The sequence below is a fragment of the Eublepharis macularius genome, chromosome 5 (assembly GCF_028583425.1).
Source record: "Eublepharis macularius isolate TG4126 chromosome 5, MPM_Emac_v1.0, whole genome shotgun sequence".
Lineage (NCBI taxonomy): Eukaryota > Metazoa > Chordata > Lepidosauria > Squamata > Eublepharidae > Eublepharis > Eublepharis macularius.
Window position 1 is genome coordinate 173,297,467 of NC_072794.1, and position 16,902 is coordinate 173,314,368.

Below are 16,902 nucleotides of genomic sequence, written 5' to 3' on the forward strand. Positions count from 1 at the left end.
AATGTCCTCCTGCCTCCCCCCCCCAGGTGGAGGCACTGGGGCTGGGAGAAGCAGGGGGGTGGGTAGACCCATTGCCCCCACTCCCATAAAACTACATGCAGAATGCCCAGCTGGCAGCACTGAGACAGCATTCAGTGCCCATGCTGTGGCAAGATAAGCCATATATATGCTGCATGGCAAAATGTGCATACATTTTTTAAAAATATATATTTTTATTAGTTTTTGATACCACCCCTCCCCCAAACAAGGTCCCTAACCCCAAACAAGGTCCAAAGCAGTTTACAACACTAAAGACAACCGTAAATATTAGATATTAAAACTAAAAACATCACTACAATTAAGAGGTCCCACAAACACAACCAATAGTGCCTTGCATAGGGCTGTGCTCTCCCTTGCCTTTTACTGACGGACAGTAATGCTTGAAAGCTGGCAATACTGTTGTGGTTGCCGAGTAACACCCACTGAGGGCATTTGTTTCTTAAAGCTACAGATGCTGCTTCTATCATTTTGCAGGGTTTTAACCCCCCCCCCCCGCCCCAATATCTAGATCTAGGGATATATAGATTTATTCAGATTTTTCAGCAAACCTGTGGATTTTCTCAGGTTTGTAGAAAGATTTTTCGTGTCTTTCTTTCATGCAAGGTTGCTGGAGCCTGCTGCAAGCCCTGCTCAGAGCCCCCAGTCTGATCCAGAGACATCCATTGTCATTGAAATCTAGACATGCATGTTCAGGTTTTTTGCCCAAAGCCATTGTGAGACAAGATACCACAGCTAGGAGAAAGTCGGGTGACAGAGAAAATATGCACCTCCTGACATCCGCTTATCACCCCACACAGCCTTGAAGTCCAGATAACTCTCTTTTTAAAAATGAAAACGGAACTTTTCTGAGTGATGGATTCTGTACACACATCCCATTGCGCGCGTGCATGCAGCGGCCCTAGTAGTCGACGCCGCCCTTCTTCTGGGCTTCAGCCAGCTAATTTGTTAATCAAGCTGTGATTCTCTGGGGCTGAATAATCACCATGGCTAGAAAAGTTTACCTTCTAATAAGCAAGAAAAAGTTTATCACTTTCTGTATATAATGCAAACATTGTTCTGCGCTCCAGTTCTCAGAATGCCGCCTTCTCGCTGTCTTTAATTCTCACCTTCTTAATGTGGTTTCTTTTAACCACGGAGCGTACATAACTCTCTCCTTCACAGTCTGCTTCGTGCAGCTGGCGAAGGAGGCTGATACCTCTGAAAGCTCCTGCCAGAGTCAAAGCAATTAGTTATCCTAGTTTCATATTCCCTCTCCGCAGGGAGCTGCAGTTGTGAGAAAGGGCTGGGGACCTCCAACAGAGAATTCCCAGCACCCTCACAAAACTACAATTGCCAGATTCTTCGGGGGAATCTTCAGCGCTGAAATTGGTACAAAAAGAGATAAAAGTTTGTAGTGCAGATCTACCCAACAGCTGCCTGCAATAGGCACACAGCGTCTTCCTGAACTGGTACTTGTTGGGCACCTGGTATTGGAGGATGTGATGAGGGCTATGCCTTGGCTTCCAGTTTGGTGTAGAGCCAGTTTGGTGTAGCGGTTAAGAGCGGCAGGACTCTAATCTGGAGAGCCGGGTTTGATTCCCCACTCCTCCGCTTGAAGCCAGCTGGATGACCTTGGGTCAGCCACAGCTCTCTCAGAGCTCTCTCAGCCCCACCCACCTCACAGGGCGATTGTTGTTGTGGCGATAATAATGACATACTTTGTAAACTGCTCTGAGTGGGCGTTAAGTTGTCCTGAAGGGCGGTCTATAAATCGAAAGCTATTATGATGATTCCGTGCCCTGCTTAAGGGCACACCAGCCAGGACCTTGTGTTTGGCCACTGCGTGAAACCAGATGCTGGACTCGATGGACCAGCAGGGCTCTTCTGATGTTCTTATGATGACAGTAGGGGGGGAAAACCTCACGAAACCTGCTTGAACGATGATATATGAACAGCAATTAAATACATTATAGCTTAGTTAAGTGGTGAAGTTATCATCCTCACTGTACTAAAGGACCAAGAAGAGGTGGTACTACGGCAGAGGAATCATTTAACGAGGGAGGAGAGAAGTTGAGCCAACCAAGCACAGTCAGCTTGGAGGAGGGAAGAGCAGCAGCAGCAGCGCACTTATATACCGCTCTTCTAGACACATCAGTGCTGCCCTCAGAGTGGTGAACACAGCCATTATTATCCCCACAAGGCAGCTGGGGGGCTGGGCTGAGAGGAGTGGTTGACCAAGGCCACATGTGGAGCACATGGCTCCACAGGAGTAGGTTTCGAACCAGCAGAGTGCTGATTCACAGTCCAACCACTTAACCACTATGGTACGGCAGCTCTACAAATAATAATAATCTGTTCTTCTATACTGCTCCTCTAGACAGAATAGTGTCCCACTCAGAGTGGTGAACACAGTCATTATTATCCCCACAAGACAGCTGGGGAGATGTGGCTGAGAGGAGAGGCTGACCAAGGCCACCTGCTGAGCTCATGGCAACAGTGGGATTCGAACCAGCAGAGAGCTGATTCACAGCCCAACCACTTAACCACTATGCTACAGCAGCTCTGTAGCAATAGGAGCTCCATTGCTGAGACAAGACACAGAAAGCAAGTAAGGGAGGGCCCTGCTAGCTGGTGCAGAGGCCCAAGGAAGCTGCCGTTGGAAACCCAAATCTTTTCCAAAGTTGTCTCTGAGGGTTTGCTTATTGTGGCTTCCTTCTGGAGGAAGGCTTCCTTCAAACCTTTGCATAGTTTGGAAGTGAAGCCAACAAAGTTCCCTGATGGCACCAATTGGGACTTGCAGTCAGGGAAAGGCTTACAGGATTCCCTGGAGAAACCTTGGAGGCAGGCAACAGGGTGGCTGAAGGGCAGGGGAGGGCAGCATCACTCTTATGGTACACTCGACATACTGATCTCCATATCCCAGGACCTGAGAGTTTCCCAGACAAGTTTTAGGTTTTTCCTGGATTGAAGTTGGAAAGTTGAATGGTTACTTTGGGAGACGTTCCAGAGATCCACGGTTTTTACTTTGCAGAGCAAGGGGCAGCCCCCTCCTTCTAATTAAAAGCACCCCCCTCCCCATTTCTCTAGCCTACTCAGCCGCAGTTCAGGGCCTTTCTGGGCATTGATTCCCTAGGATTCTATCTATGCCACAAGATGCTTTTGGGAATGCTGGTGCCTCTGAGGCCACTGTCATTAAACTGGCAGAGAGCAATGGTGGAGGAAAGGAATCCAGTTCAAGGGGATAACAGGACAGGGAAAAATATTGTAGTACACAAGCTCTACCTCACCCCTTGAATGCTCTGAAGAAAGACCCCCCCCTTCAATTGTCTTAGAGTCCAATGGCCCACTTGCCCAGTCCCTTCTCTGACCCCCTGCCCATTTAACCTGAGTCCTGCAATGCCAGAAAAAAGGGAGAGTCCAGTAGCACCTTTAAGACTAACCAACTTTATCATAGCATAAGCTTTCGAGAACCACAGCTCTCTTCATCAGATGCCAATATTGATATTCGTCAGATGCATCTGATGAAGAGAGCTGTGGTGTTCAAAAGCTGACAATGCATTTGACGAAGAGAGCTGTGGTTTTCGAAAGCTTATGCTACAATAAAGTTGGTTAGTCTTAAAGGTGAGACTGGACTCTTTACTATTTTGCAACAACAGACTAACATGGCTAACTCCTCTGGATCTATGACCAGAGGAAAGGGAGTACATCAGTCTCCCAGGAGACTTCACCGCCAGTGGTAAAGAGTTTAAGTTCCTCTGGCCCCTTCTCCACCCTCATCCCTCCTTCTGCTCTGCTTGGAGACCTGATATTCTTCTCTCCACCCAAAGAGATTATTTGCTGAAAAGCAAATAATCAAGCCTCATTAAAATAAGAAGAGGCACCTCGGCATTATTTGGCCTTTATCTCTGTGTGAGCAGAGAGTGGAAAATAAAGAGACAGCTGTTTGCCGAACCTGATATGGGGGGGGGAAGAGGATTGGGGGGCAGGAGATGGAGGAGCAGATACGGTAGGACAAGCAGAGAAGCAGCAGAGAACATGGGAGCAGGGAGGCAGATGCGTGTGCTGATAGTATCGGATCCTAGAAGACGTGTCCAGTTGTCAGGAAGGGAGGCAGGCAAGGGGGGATTCCCACCCAGGGTGGGAGCAAGGAAGGCCAGGCAGAGATTGCAGCCCCCACCCCCTAGCCCAGAAAACTGTCCTGTACTTCTAGCTGAGTTTTTCAAAATGCACAGAGGCCGAAGCATCCTCTCCATGTGCAGAGAGGCAGCAGACCAGCGAGCAGGGCTCATTCGGAGAGGGAACGCACCGGAACGCCGTTCCGGCAGTTCCCCCAACAGTCAGGTGGCCCCGACCCCCTGACTTTGGGCCATTTTGAGCCTTTTCAGCCTCGATTGGGGCCCAAACAGCTCAGATCGGGTCGGTGCCAGGCAGGTGAACCCTCCCCTGCCTGGAACCAACCTGATCCTGGCTGTTTTGGCCCTGATCTGGGCCAAAACGGGCCTCAAATGGCCATTTTTGGCCATTTGGGGCCTGTTTCAGCCCAGATCCAGTTGGTTCTGGGTGGGGGAAACCCTGGGTGGGGGAAACCCTCCCCTGCCCAGTTCCGACGCGATCCCAGCCATTTTGGCCTCAATCCGAGCCAAAATGGGCCCAAAATCGCCATTTTCGACCATTTTGGGCCCATTTCTGCAGGGATTGGGGCTGGAACGGCCAGGATCGGGTCGGTGCTAGGCAGGGGAACCCTCCCCTGCATGACACTGACCAGGTCCTGGCTGTTTTGGCCCTGATCCAGGCCCAAACGTGCCCCAATTGGATGTTTTTGGCCTTTTGGGGCCCATTTCGGCCGAGGTCAGGGATAAAACCACTAGGATTGGGTTGGTGTCTGGCAGGGGACCCCTCTCCTGCCTGGCACAGACCCAATCTGGGTCATTTTGGGCCTGATCCAGGCCCAAACGTGCCCAAAATGGCCATTTTGAGCCATTTTGGGCCCGTTTCGGCCTGGATTGGGGCCCCAACGGCCCTGATCAGGCCACTGCCAGGTGAGGGAACACTCCCCTGTCTGGCAGCAGCCAAATCCTGGCCATTTCGGGCCACTCAAGGTGTGTGGCCTATGCTAATGAGTTATGCAAATGAGTTCCTGCAGCTCTTTTTCTAGGAAATGACCCCTGCCGGCCAGGCTCAGCTGTTGGGGATCCAAGGAGATTCTCCCATCCACCTTTGCGTGCAAATCTTCCCCTGGGGCTTCTGGGCAGCCACAGGAGGCTGATCTTGCTTAGCTCTCACCCAGACCCAGAGCCTCAGTTTCCAGCTCCTTCTTTGCAGGGCTTCAGACACAGCCCTGGCCAAGGAGTCTCCCTGAGAGAAGATGGTTCGGAGGGGTTGCAGTGTTGCCAATATGGATGTCTGAATTAACATTGGTTACATTTTCTACTGTCATCCATAACCTGCTCAGACCATTAACCCCTGAAATGCACCAAGGTTTTCCTGAAAAATAAAGGAAATAGTGGAGAGAAAAGCAGGGGAGGGGAGTAGATACCTGGTTGGAGGCCCAGTTCTGCTTGTCTGTCCAGTCTTTGTGAGTTCGCACATACCACCACTGGATTTCAAGGGAGTAGGAAGGGGAGCCACTGCCACGGAAGGAACACGCCATCTCCACGTCTTCGCCAGCCCGGGCTGTCATGTCATGGGGGGTCTCTGTGAAAAACGCTGCAAGAAAGACATACGGTCACAAGGCAGTTGGCAAGCGGAGTCCATGGCTCTCCCCTTGACACCTGCAAGGGTACCCCAACAAAGCCTGTGCCCTCCTAAATAGAAAAGAGTCCAGTAGCACCTTTAAGACTAACCAACTTGACTGTAGCATAAGCTTTTGAGAATCACAGTTCTCTTCATCAGATGCACCCTTCTAAAGGTCGCCAGCTTTTCAAACGGCCCCTTCTCCCATATGCTCAACATCAGCAGAGATGAGCAGGAATAATGTGTCTCCCTGAACTAGAAGAACGCTTCAGAAGTGGATTTCAGCACATCAAGACTTGGTCAAAAGCCGAGGCACAGGAGCGGGCATTTTCCTGCCCCAGGTAGCCCTCCTTCTTGCCAAGGCATAATGGCTCTTTCTCATCCAAAGAAAAACAGCTTTGAATACTTGACCATATTTTGCCCTGTTTGGGATGAAATTTCAGGTGGAAGGTTTTTTTTAAAAAAAATATTTCTCGAACAATTAAAAATGAGACCTGCCAACCCATTAAAGGCCCTTTAGTTAATTAGCTATCTTCTTTCAAATGATTAATCAATTAGCCAATTAAAATAAATACTACAGTAACTCAATGCAGGTGTTATCTTGAGAATATGCAATTAAGATGGCGATTGCTCTTGACTAAATAACACAGACAAGCCATTTATTGTTGGGGAAATCATCTTAAACGTGTTGCTGCAATTGAGAGATGTACAGAGATTGGGCTCTCAGCAATTCCTCCAGCGGCCCCTGCTCCGTACAGGCCACGTTTACTTTCTGTCTTGTTGGAGCAACGTGTGTGCCTTTGCAAGAGAGAATCCCATTTGCAGGAAGGAGATGGTGGGGTGGAGGGGACTAGCTCAGGCTGAGCATTTCTAAAAGGGGTTGAGATGCTTTAATGGAGAGCAAGCCAGACAGCCTCCCACCCCCACCCCCCTGCGAGGGAGCAGGAGAGGGTCAAGAACTGAGTGGGGTCCGGGGCACAGGCGTTCCCCACCCAAATCCAGGATTACTCAGTCCCAGGCTCTCTGCGTTACGTTCTTAGGAAGCTGGGCTGTTAGATTCAAATGTTGCTGTCATTCAAATGTGATCATATTTTTAATCACTTTACAGAACAGTTTCAACAGACTTGCAATCCTCCTTGGGTCCCAGTGAGAAAAGTGGCTATACATGAAAATAAATAAATAAAATAGCATGCAAGTAAACTTTTGGGAGTTGTGAGGAACCCCTGGAGAAGCTCATCCCAAGTCCATGTGGTTGAAGGAGGTGAGCTGATGCCCTGTAAGGTTGCCAGCTCCAGATTGGAAAATTCCTGGAGATTTGGGGGGGGGGTAGAGGCTGGAGAGGGCAGGATTTGGGGGCAGGAGGGACCTCAGTGGGTTATAATGCCACAGAGACCACCTCCAAAGCAGCCATTTTTTCCAGGGGAGCTGATCTCTGTTGCCTGGAGACCAGTTGTAATTTCAGGAGATCTCCAGCTACCACCTGGAGGCTGGCAACTGTAGCAGGCCCCTGTTCAGAAAAGACAACCATCTTCTGAAGGAGAGCTGAATCTCACGCAAGACAATCACTCCACTGCTGCCACACAAAGGTTTGCAACGTTCTCCCTTCCTTCCCAACTGTGGTGGGGCTTCCACCTTCCAGGTTTCCCCTGGCCCCCTACTGTATGTTTCCCTAAATTTGCTTTGGCACAATCCTTTCTGAAAGATCATACTCAAAGAGGGTTGGGATCCATATGGATGAAAAGGTGTGGATTTCTGCACTTCACTGACTGCAGCTGGAACATCTGGCTCAGGATTTTCATCTGATTGGCTGCTGCCCTCTTTCCTGACACCTACTACTTGAAGATCTTCAGTGCTACCACTGAACAAGGGCTTTTCCAGTAGAGCAAGAGTCCAGTAGCACCTATAAGACTAACAAAATCTATGGTAGGGTATGAACTTTCATGAGCCATAGCTCACTTCTTCAGAAGGGCTTTTCCCTTCTACTTAAAAGTTTCCCTCTTGATTGGAAAATGCGCAAAACAGAAATATTCAAGAGGATCTTCTTGTAATGGAGTTAAAACTACTCTTTTCGGTCCTGGCCCTGACCTGGTGGAACTCTCTGTCTGAGGACACCCAGGCCTGCCAAGATCTTGTCTCCTTCAGGCGGGCCTGTAAGACGGAGATGTTCCGCCAGGCGTATGGTTGAGGCCATCAGGGTTTCCCCCAAATGAGCCTTTCTCCCTGTCTCCTCTATGTCTGTAGGGGGTATTGACCATCTACCCCCCATATAGGAGCGACCACGCATGGTTAAGCTGCACCTCCGCCTCCACCTAGGGTTGCCAGCCTCCAGGTAGTGGCTGGAGATCCCCCGGAATTACAACTGGTCTCCAGGCCACAGAGATCAGTTCCCCTGGGGGAAATGGCTACTTTTCTATGGAATTATGCCATGCCAAGGGCCTTTCCCTCCCCAAACCCCACTTGCTCCAGGTTTCACTGCCCAGATCTCCAGGAATTTCCTAAGTTGGAGCTGGCAACCCTACCTCCATCAGATGCTGTATGGTTTTTTATACAGTGAGCAGGTGTTTTATTAGAAAGCTGTGTTAATTGATTGTGATTTTATCTTTGTATATTTTATCTTCTGTTGTGACCCGCCTTGAACCCGCTTGCGGGGAGAGTGGGATATAAATATAATAAATAATAATAAATAATAGTGGGATGGAAGGGTCTAGAAGGTTGCCGTCATATGGAAATGGAGAATGGGTACTGCATTGCCTGTGTAATGCCACAAACCTCAGTGCTCTCACAGTGCTGTCCGGGACAGCTGGCTGTTTCAACTGTCATTTAATTTTGTATTCCTAGGCCTATTGCGTTGTTCGTTGGATATCTTACATTGTATGGTCATATTGATACTCGCTTTGTTCAGTTTTGTACTCCTAGCGCTGTTGCATTATCCATCCTCTGGTGTCTTATGCTGTATGATTACTTTTTTCTTTTTGTGTGCTCTCTAATCCACTTCGGATCTCGGTGAGAAAGGAGGGCTACAAATAAGCAAAATGAATGCCTCCCGCACTGCCTCGCATGCCATTTCGCCTCACACCCTTTCACAACCACTATTTGCCCCCCTATTTGCAGGCTTTTTTTCAGAGTTTTTAAATTAAGTCATAGGAGATATACCGCGGTGTGATTACTACCTTTTTCATCATTAGTTATTATGGTCATAAGACCAGCATACAAATTATACAAAGGGAAAAAACAATTAAAAGATTTAAAAAGTCAGTTTAAGAACTTTTAAAATGCAATTCCCGTAGTTTAAGAATTAAAGCACAGAATTTAGCAACTTGACATGTAATTGTTTTATCGGATAAAAAACACCGCAGCCTTGCTTTATTAGTAATTATATGACTGGGGATCATATCAACGAATGAGGTAATAAATCTAAGACTAACATTCCTATAAAATGGACAGCTACAAAAACATATGCTCTTCAGACTTGACCTCTCCTGAAGAGCGTGAGCACTACCTTTCTAGGTAGGAGACTTTATTCTACCTGCCTTCGATAACTGGAAGAACAGAGCACCTAGCTACAGTAAACGCTCTTCTAAGACTATTTGCTTCCACAGAGGCCAAATACACTGCTGACTCAAAAGTGCTTTTAATGTTTACTACCATTTTTTAATAAAAGCCCACTGGGAGCAAGGGCAAAGGAATGGCGGGTGCAAGAGAAAAGCAAGGAGAGAGAATATCCCTGTACGGAGGGAGGTCTGAGGCTAATGTGAATGCCTCGGTATTCAGTGGGGCAAGGAGGGAACAGTGGGGAAATGACCCTGGCTGGAGCTTGGGCCAGTGAATAACTTCACCTACTTTATCTCCCGGGGGCACTGTAAGGGAAATGAGAGAATGCTCCTCCTCCCTGTAGGGTTGCCAGATATGGGTAGGGAAACTCCTGGAGATTTGGGGGGGGTGGAGCCCAGGGAGCCCAGGGTTTGGGGAGGGGACAGACTTCAGCTGGGTATCAAGCCACAGAGTCCACCTTCCAGGGCAGCCATTTTCTCCAGGGGAAGTGATCTCTGTCACCTAGAGATCAGTTGTAATTCTGGGAGTTCTCCAGTCACCACTTGGGGGTTGGCAACCCTCCTCCAAGAGCTTAGTTTGCCGTAAGAGGCTCTCAACAAGCAGGGGGGAAGAGGGAGTGCATGAGAGTAAAAACAGAATCTTCATGTTCAGCAGCAGTTCACCTCGGAAGATAAGCCTGGGCGGGGAGCAAGGAGGTACTATGTGTGTGCTTCATATGCAAACAGATGCTCCGCTTCAGAGGTAAATCAAAACCTGAATAAGCATGAAAAGTTGGATCACAATTGTCTTGCATTCCCTCCGCCCTCTTCCTAACCCCATCTTGTCTAGAACATCAAGGGCAGGTTGTGTCACGTGCCTCTGCAAAGACAAAGGCCCCGTCCTGATCTGGCACCTCTGCTTAATCTTGAAGGCATAAAATGATGTGCAGCCCCCCCCCTTCTGCATCCCCTCAACAAAACACCATCTCCCCCCTTCCCCATGGCAGATGGCTTCCTTTGCTCTCTCTCAAAACAAATACTCTCTGCAGATGGCAACCGAATTTCCTCCACTCCTCCAGAGAGATCTTTGTTCCACTATGAAAAAAACAGCTTGTGTTGTAGCAGGTGGATCACTCTGGAGAAAGAACATTGTTGCAGTCGAGTATCTAACTGCTTTGCGGCATGTGCTCACTTGGGGGGGGGGCAGGTAGCCTCTCTCCCATGCCCCCCCCCCGCAGTCTGTCTCATTTTTTTACCACTTACAGTTTTATAGCCTGAAAACAAAACAAAGAAACCCCTCTGTTTCTACTCCTGTGTAGAAAAGTGTCTAGCAGAAAGACTTCAATATCAAACAAAACTCTATGCCATGTCTAAAAAAAAATTCTCATAAGAAATTGCTCAGAGAGACAGGAATTATATGCTACACTGTTAGGTACTGTCTGCTGGTGCAGACACGCACCTACTAGGGAGTTTCCGTGTTGCTAAACAGGCCATGTAAATTAGTAATTTGTTGTTTCAGAAAGATTTCATCTCTATGCTGCACTTTATGCCCCCCCCCCCAATTTTCTACTATTGTACCCTATTGTATCTGTGGTCTTAACGAGAGATGGGCACGAACTGAAATACGAACCAAGATTAAGCATGAACCAGGCCGGTTTGCGATTCGCAAACCACAGTTCATCAGATCCCATTTCTGACAAGCCGCCACGAACTTTAGGCTGGTTCGTTTGGTTCATTTTTTGGTTCGTGACTGCAGACAGCCTGGTGCCAATCAATCAGTTTCCTAGGCAACAGGGGATGGACTTCCTGCAGACCTTCTGCTGATCTAGAAGTGATGATTTTCTGACCTGGATGTGACGTTTTCATGAACCAAACGAACCGGTTCGTGAACCGGGGGGGGGGGAGCAGGTTCGTGAAAGTTCGTGGTTTATGAAATTTGACGAACCATGAACCACATGGTTCAGTTTTTTTCCGGTTCATGCCCATCTCTAGTCTTAACTGTGGTTCATTATTGCGCTTTGCTCAGTGAATGTCCTAGCTCTTTAAGTATATTGTATTTTCTCTTGCACTGTGTAATTCGCCTTGGATCTCAGTGAGAAAGGTGGACTATAAATAAGAATAACAACAATATTACTAATAATAATAATAATAATAATAATAATAATAATAAATTTATGTCATTTATAGTCTGTCTTTCTCACTGAGACTCAAGGCAGTGCAACGGGCAAATAAACACAAGTTCATAAAGACATCGCATTAGCAAGGATCCAATACAGAGTTGAAGAAATGCAGAAACAGAACAGAAGCAATTCTAGGACTGACATTAGACAATGTATAATTACCCAGTAGGATCATACTTGAAGCAGATAAGAGCACTTACTTAAAGCAACAGATAGGACTTAAGGCAACATAGTGGTGAAGTCTATGATCCCTAACTCATTAGCAAAGCATTTGAGACCCCCTCCCTACAATACAGCCCTCCTCTTTGAGTAAAAATCCTTTTTGAATAATTCAGTTTTGCATAGTTTGCAGAAAGCCAGGGTGGGGGCAAGACTCCTGATCTTGTCTAGTGAGGGCAGAATTATTAGGAAATGTACCTCCTTCCAAACAGTCCTGATCAACTGGGTAGGCGTCCCTGGCTCCATAAATACCCCCCAATACTGACATGGTAATGGTTCTCAAGCCCCTGTTCATCCAAAGAAGACCCTCAACCCAAACAAAGACCAACTGGGAAGATTCATTGTCCAAGGGCAGAGAGCAGCACGCAGAAGGAGTCGGGCCAATCACCCCCTGCCAGGACTGGGGAGTCCTCGAAGCAGAGGTGGAGGGATGCCACACACTGAGAGCGCCATGCTGCTTATAGAAGAATTCTTCATGTGCACCTCACTTGCTTTTTGTCGGGATTTTAGCGAGTGTCTTATGTTCAGTCATGAAAATGTTAAATTGTTGTTCTGTTTATTTAGTTAGTCAACTAGTTTGCACAGAACCACTTAACCGTCCAGTTAAGGTTCTCTCATCATAGAAAGGCGAGTCTTTATGCTTAATGAAGAGATGTAGGATAATCTATCGGGCAACTAGCTTTATTAAGGGACAATTAACTAGCAACATTTGTGTGTGTGTGTTATGTGCTGTCAAGTTGCCTCTGACCTATGGCAACCCTATGAATGAAAGACCTCCAAAATGTCCTATAATTTACAGATTTGCTCAGATCTTGCAAACTGGAGGATGTGGCTTCTGTTATTGAGTCCAGCCATCTCATTTTGGGTCTTCTTCTTTTCCTACTGCCTTCCACCTTTCCTAGCATTATTGACTTTTCCAGACAATCTTGTCTTCTCATAATGTGACCAAAGTATGATAGCTTCAGTTTTGTCATTTTAGCAACATATACTAAGGGTTTATTCAGGGTTTTTTTTTTCAGCAGGAACGCAGTGGAACGGAGTTCCAGAACCTCTTGAAAATGGTCACATGGCTGGTGGCCCTGCCCCCTGATCTCCAGACAGAGGGGAGTTGAGATTGCCCTCCGTGCCGCTCAGCGGCACGGAGGGCAATCTAAACTCCCCTCTGTCTGGAGATCAGGGGGCGGGGCCACCAGCCATGTGACCATTTTCGCCGAGGGCAACCCACTGAGTTCCACCACCTCTTTTCCCAGAAAAAAAGCCCTGGGTTTATTGCTTTTTGTTCTGTTCAGGCTTCAGCCTTTATGCCGTCTTACCATGGATTGTTTAGAGTTCTAGTCTGACCACCAACATGTAGAGAGATAGCTTTTCTTTATTTTCTCATTGATGTACCCTTTATACCAATATGTAGTAAAGTGTTTTTCTAGGACTAAACATTGGAGTCTGTTCTTATATTTTACTGCGCACTAATTTGCAGACTGTTTTTGACTCCATGGGGCCCTGCAGTTAGCCCAGGAACATGGTTCTTCCGGGAGGAAGAATGCTGACTGCAGGGGACCGGCAGTAGGATGGAATCTGTTTAACTGGCTGGGAGCATTACGGATGGGCTGCTGTCCTGGAGGGCCCCTGGTGGCTGGGAGCAGTTGAACCCGGGGGGTGTTTTAACACCCAATCCACCCCTGAAGGGGACCGGCTCACATGATCCGCCTCACCCATAGGGAAGGGTGTGTTATTCACACAAATCTCGACCACACGTTTGGCAAGGGGAGCAGCTGCATGGCAGAGCACTTGCTTTGCATGCAAAAGTGTATAGGATCAATTCCTGGCACCTTCCGATGTTGGGAAAGGCCTTTCTCCACTTTATAAAGAAACCAAGGGACTCCCTCAAACTACCCAAGAAACTATTCAGTTTATGTATACTGCTTAGTATACAGTCAATGAAAAAAGTGCAAAGCGCTACTCTCGATATTTATGTAAATTCATGAACACGATTGCATAAATAGCAATAAATAATTGATTCTCAAATCCATATAAATGCTCCTACATCAAATGCATACAAAAAGTTAAAATTTCACATAAATACGTTCTAGGTCGAATACATATAAATAGTCAAAATTCCATTTCCTATGACGCAATGATAATATTATCCCGAAGTACAATCCATATGTTCCATGTAACAAAAGTCAAGCGAAAGGACCGTCTCTTTTAAACTGTAACGTTTCTCGTCAGGAATGGAAGTTCCCTGATGCAGAGACAGAGAAGGCCATAGCAGACCGAAGAGTATCCCTCCAAATGCAAGGGAGCCACTCCTCTTCATCAGCCCGACAAAGCACTAGCTGACTTGGTTTCACATGGTTGCTTTCTCAGGGGCTATACCAATTACCTTCTTGTAAACGTTTTCTCTTAGGATGTACCTGGAGGAATTTTGATGGAGGCAATATCCTAGGATATTGCCTCCGTCAGCTAGCGCTTTGTCTGCGGGTCAGAGGTTGCAGTTAGCTGTGCTGATCCAAAACAAAAGAGCAACTAAAATCAAAGAAGATGCTTTTGAGCGTGGGTGTTTTGAGTAGAACATGCTGAGCTAGAAGGACCGCGTGCCTGGCTTGGGCGATGGCAGCTTCCCAGGTTCACTGGAGTCCCCAAGAAAGATGCCTTCTCCTTGCGCAACAGTTTTCTTTGCTCATTCATCTTTCCTCCTCCACATCCCCTTCAGGGTTAACATGATGGGCCAGAAGCAGAATGTTAAAAAGGAGAGATCTGGATTAATCATAGATAATCTGCCGTCTCCATTCTGGAAGCAAAATACAGTTCCACTTCAGTTCCTTCTGCTTCGCTATAACCTTTCAGGCAAAGGAAAACCTAATTAAGACGAGTCACCACAGAGCCCCCAGCCAGGAATTCCTCACCACACGCACAGAAGCACTTCAGAGTGGGCGGGGCAGGGCGGGATTCCTGGGGGCCTTGCAGGACAGGGTTGCCAGGTCCAGGTTGGGAAATTCCTGGAGATTTGGGGGGTGGAGCCTGGAGAGGGCGGGGTTTGGGGAGGGGAGGGGCTTCAGAATGGTCTAATACCATAGAGTCCATCCTCCAAAGCAGCCATTTCTGCCAGGGGAACTGATCTACGTTGTCTGCAGATCAGGTGTAATTCCAGAGAGCTCCAGGCCTCACCTGGAGATTGCCAACCCTACAGTGGCTGGCTTAGGGTTGCCAGTCCCCTGCTGGGGGCGGGGGATTCCCCGCTCCCACCCTCCACCCCCCGCTCTTGCTTACCTGGCTGGTGGGGGAGGCATGGGCGCCTGTGGGCTGAAACGGCCTAGATTGGGTCCAAAACAGCCAGGATCAGGCCGATGCCAGGTAGGGGAGTACTCCCCCACCTGGCAGCGGCCCATTCCAGTCCAATTCAGGCCCAATCTAGGCTGATTTCATAGTTACCGCTTTTACTGTAGCATAAGCTTTCGCGAACCACAGCTCTCTTGGTCAGATGCATCTGACAAAGAGAGCTGTGGTTCTCGGAAGCTTATGCTACAGTAAAGTTGGTTAGTCTTAAAGGTGCTACTGGACTCTTTACTAGCTTGCAACTACAGACTAACATGGCTAACTCCTCTGGATAGTTACCTCTGAATCAGAGCCCAGGTCACAGGCGAGCTTATTCTGGTGCCGTATATCGAGTTACCAACTCCAGCTTGGGAAATTCCTGGAAATTTGAGAGTCAAGTCTGGGGAGCAGGGAGTTGGGGGAGGGAAGTGAGCTCAGCGGAGATGTGCTGCCATAGAGGCCGGCCTCCGAAGCTGCTGATTTGGAGAACTGATCTCAGCTGGCTGGAGAGCAGGTATAATTCTGGGAGATCTCCGAGCAGATATGGAGTCCGGCAAGGCAGCTCTGTCTTTACACTTCCTCTCTCCCTGCTGATCAAACCAGTGGTCCATCTAGTCTGGCACCCTGCTGCACACAGTGCCAACCAGTTGTCCTAGAGGGCATAGAGGCTGAGGCTTTTCCTCCTGGCATTGGGAGACCGAGAGGCAGTAACATTGCCTCTGAATGTGGAGGCGGCTAATAGCCATTGATGGACTTTCCTCCATGAATCTGTCAGATCACCTTTCAAAGTCAACCAGGCTCGCAGCTACCACTATGTCAGCCGGCAGTGAATCCCACAATTTAATCACTCTTTGAGTACAGTAACATTTCCTTCTGTCTGTCCTGAATCTATTACCCATCAACTTCACCGCGTATCCTCAAGTTATAATATTATGGGAGAAGGAAAATTGGTTTTCTCTATCCAATTTCTCCATCCCTTGCATAATTTTATAAATCTCTATCATGTCTCCCCCTTAGATGTCTTTCTTCTAGACTGCTAAATCACAATTAGAGATGGGCACAAACCGAAATACGAACCAAAATTCGTCACAAACTGGGCCAGTTTTCGGTTCACAGACTGGCGGTTCATCACTCAGAGGTCATTTCCGACAAACGGCGATGAACTCCTATGATTTTTAGAGCGGGTTGTATGGTTCATTTTTCAGTTCGTCACTGCAGACAGCCTAGCGCCGATCAATCTGTTACCTAGGCAATGGGTTTTCTGCAGACCTTCTGCAGCCCCAGAAGTGACAAACTGATGAACCAAACAAACTGATTCGCAAGCCAGGCAAGGTCATGGCAGTTCCTGGTTCGTGAAACACGATGAACCACAAACTGCAACAAACCACCATTTTCCCAGTTCATGTCCATCTCTAATCCCAGTCATAGATAAGATGCTCCAACTCCTTGATCATCTTTGTTGTCTTCTCTTAGTTTTGAAGTATCTTTATTATTTTCCCCAGGCCAGTTTGGCTAGGGATCCTGGAGGTGGTTTGCCATCTTCTGGGCATGGAGCAACGGTCACTGGGTGTGTGTGTGGGGGGGGGGGGAGGTAGTTGTGAATTTCCTACATTGTGCAGGGGGTTGGACTAGATGACCCTGGAGGTCGCTTCCAACCCTATGATTCTACGATTCTATTTAAATATTTTTTTCTAAACTGAGGCTATTATAATTTGGTCACATCACAAGCAAATAAGACTCACTGGAAAAGACAACCATACTAGGAAAAGTGGAAGGCAGTAGGAAAAGAGGAAGACCCAAAGCAAGATGATTTGACTCAGTAAAGGAAGTCACATGGTGAACGTGTAAAAAAGCAAGAAAATACTGGCTAGAGATACATGAAGAAATGCAAAAGATATTAAAAGTTAAGT

The 16,902-nt window shown here is 47.6% G+C and overlaps 1 protein-coding gene across 1 annotated transcript in view; it reads right to left on the reverse strand.

Annotated features, from left to right (window-relative positions):
* The window catches only part of VSTM2L (V-set and transmembrane domain containing 2 like), an 87,688-nt gene that overhangs the window by 24,009 nt on the left and 46,777 nt on the right, over positions 1 to 16,902 (reverse strand). Inside the window, exon 2 of the mRNA XM_054981759.1 lies at positions 5,555 to 5,724. Within this exon, the coding sequence (XP_054837734.1) occupies positions 5,555 to 5,724 (170 nt within the window). The remainder of the gene's footprint in view (positions 1 to 5,554; positions 5,725 to 16,902) is intronic.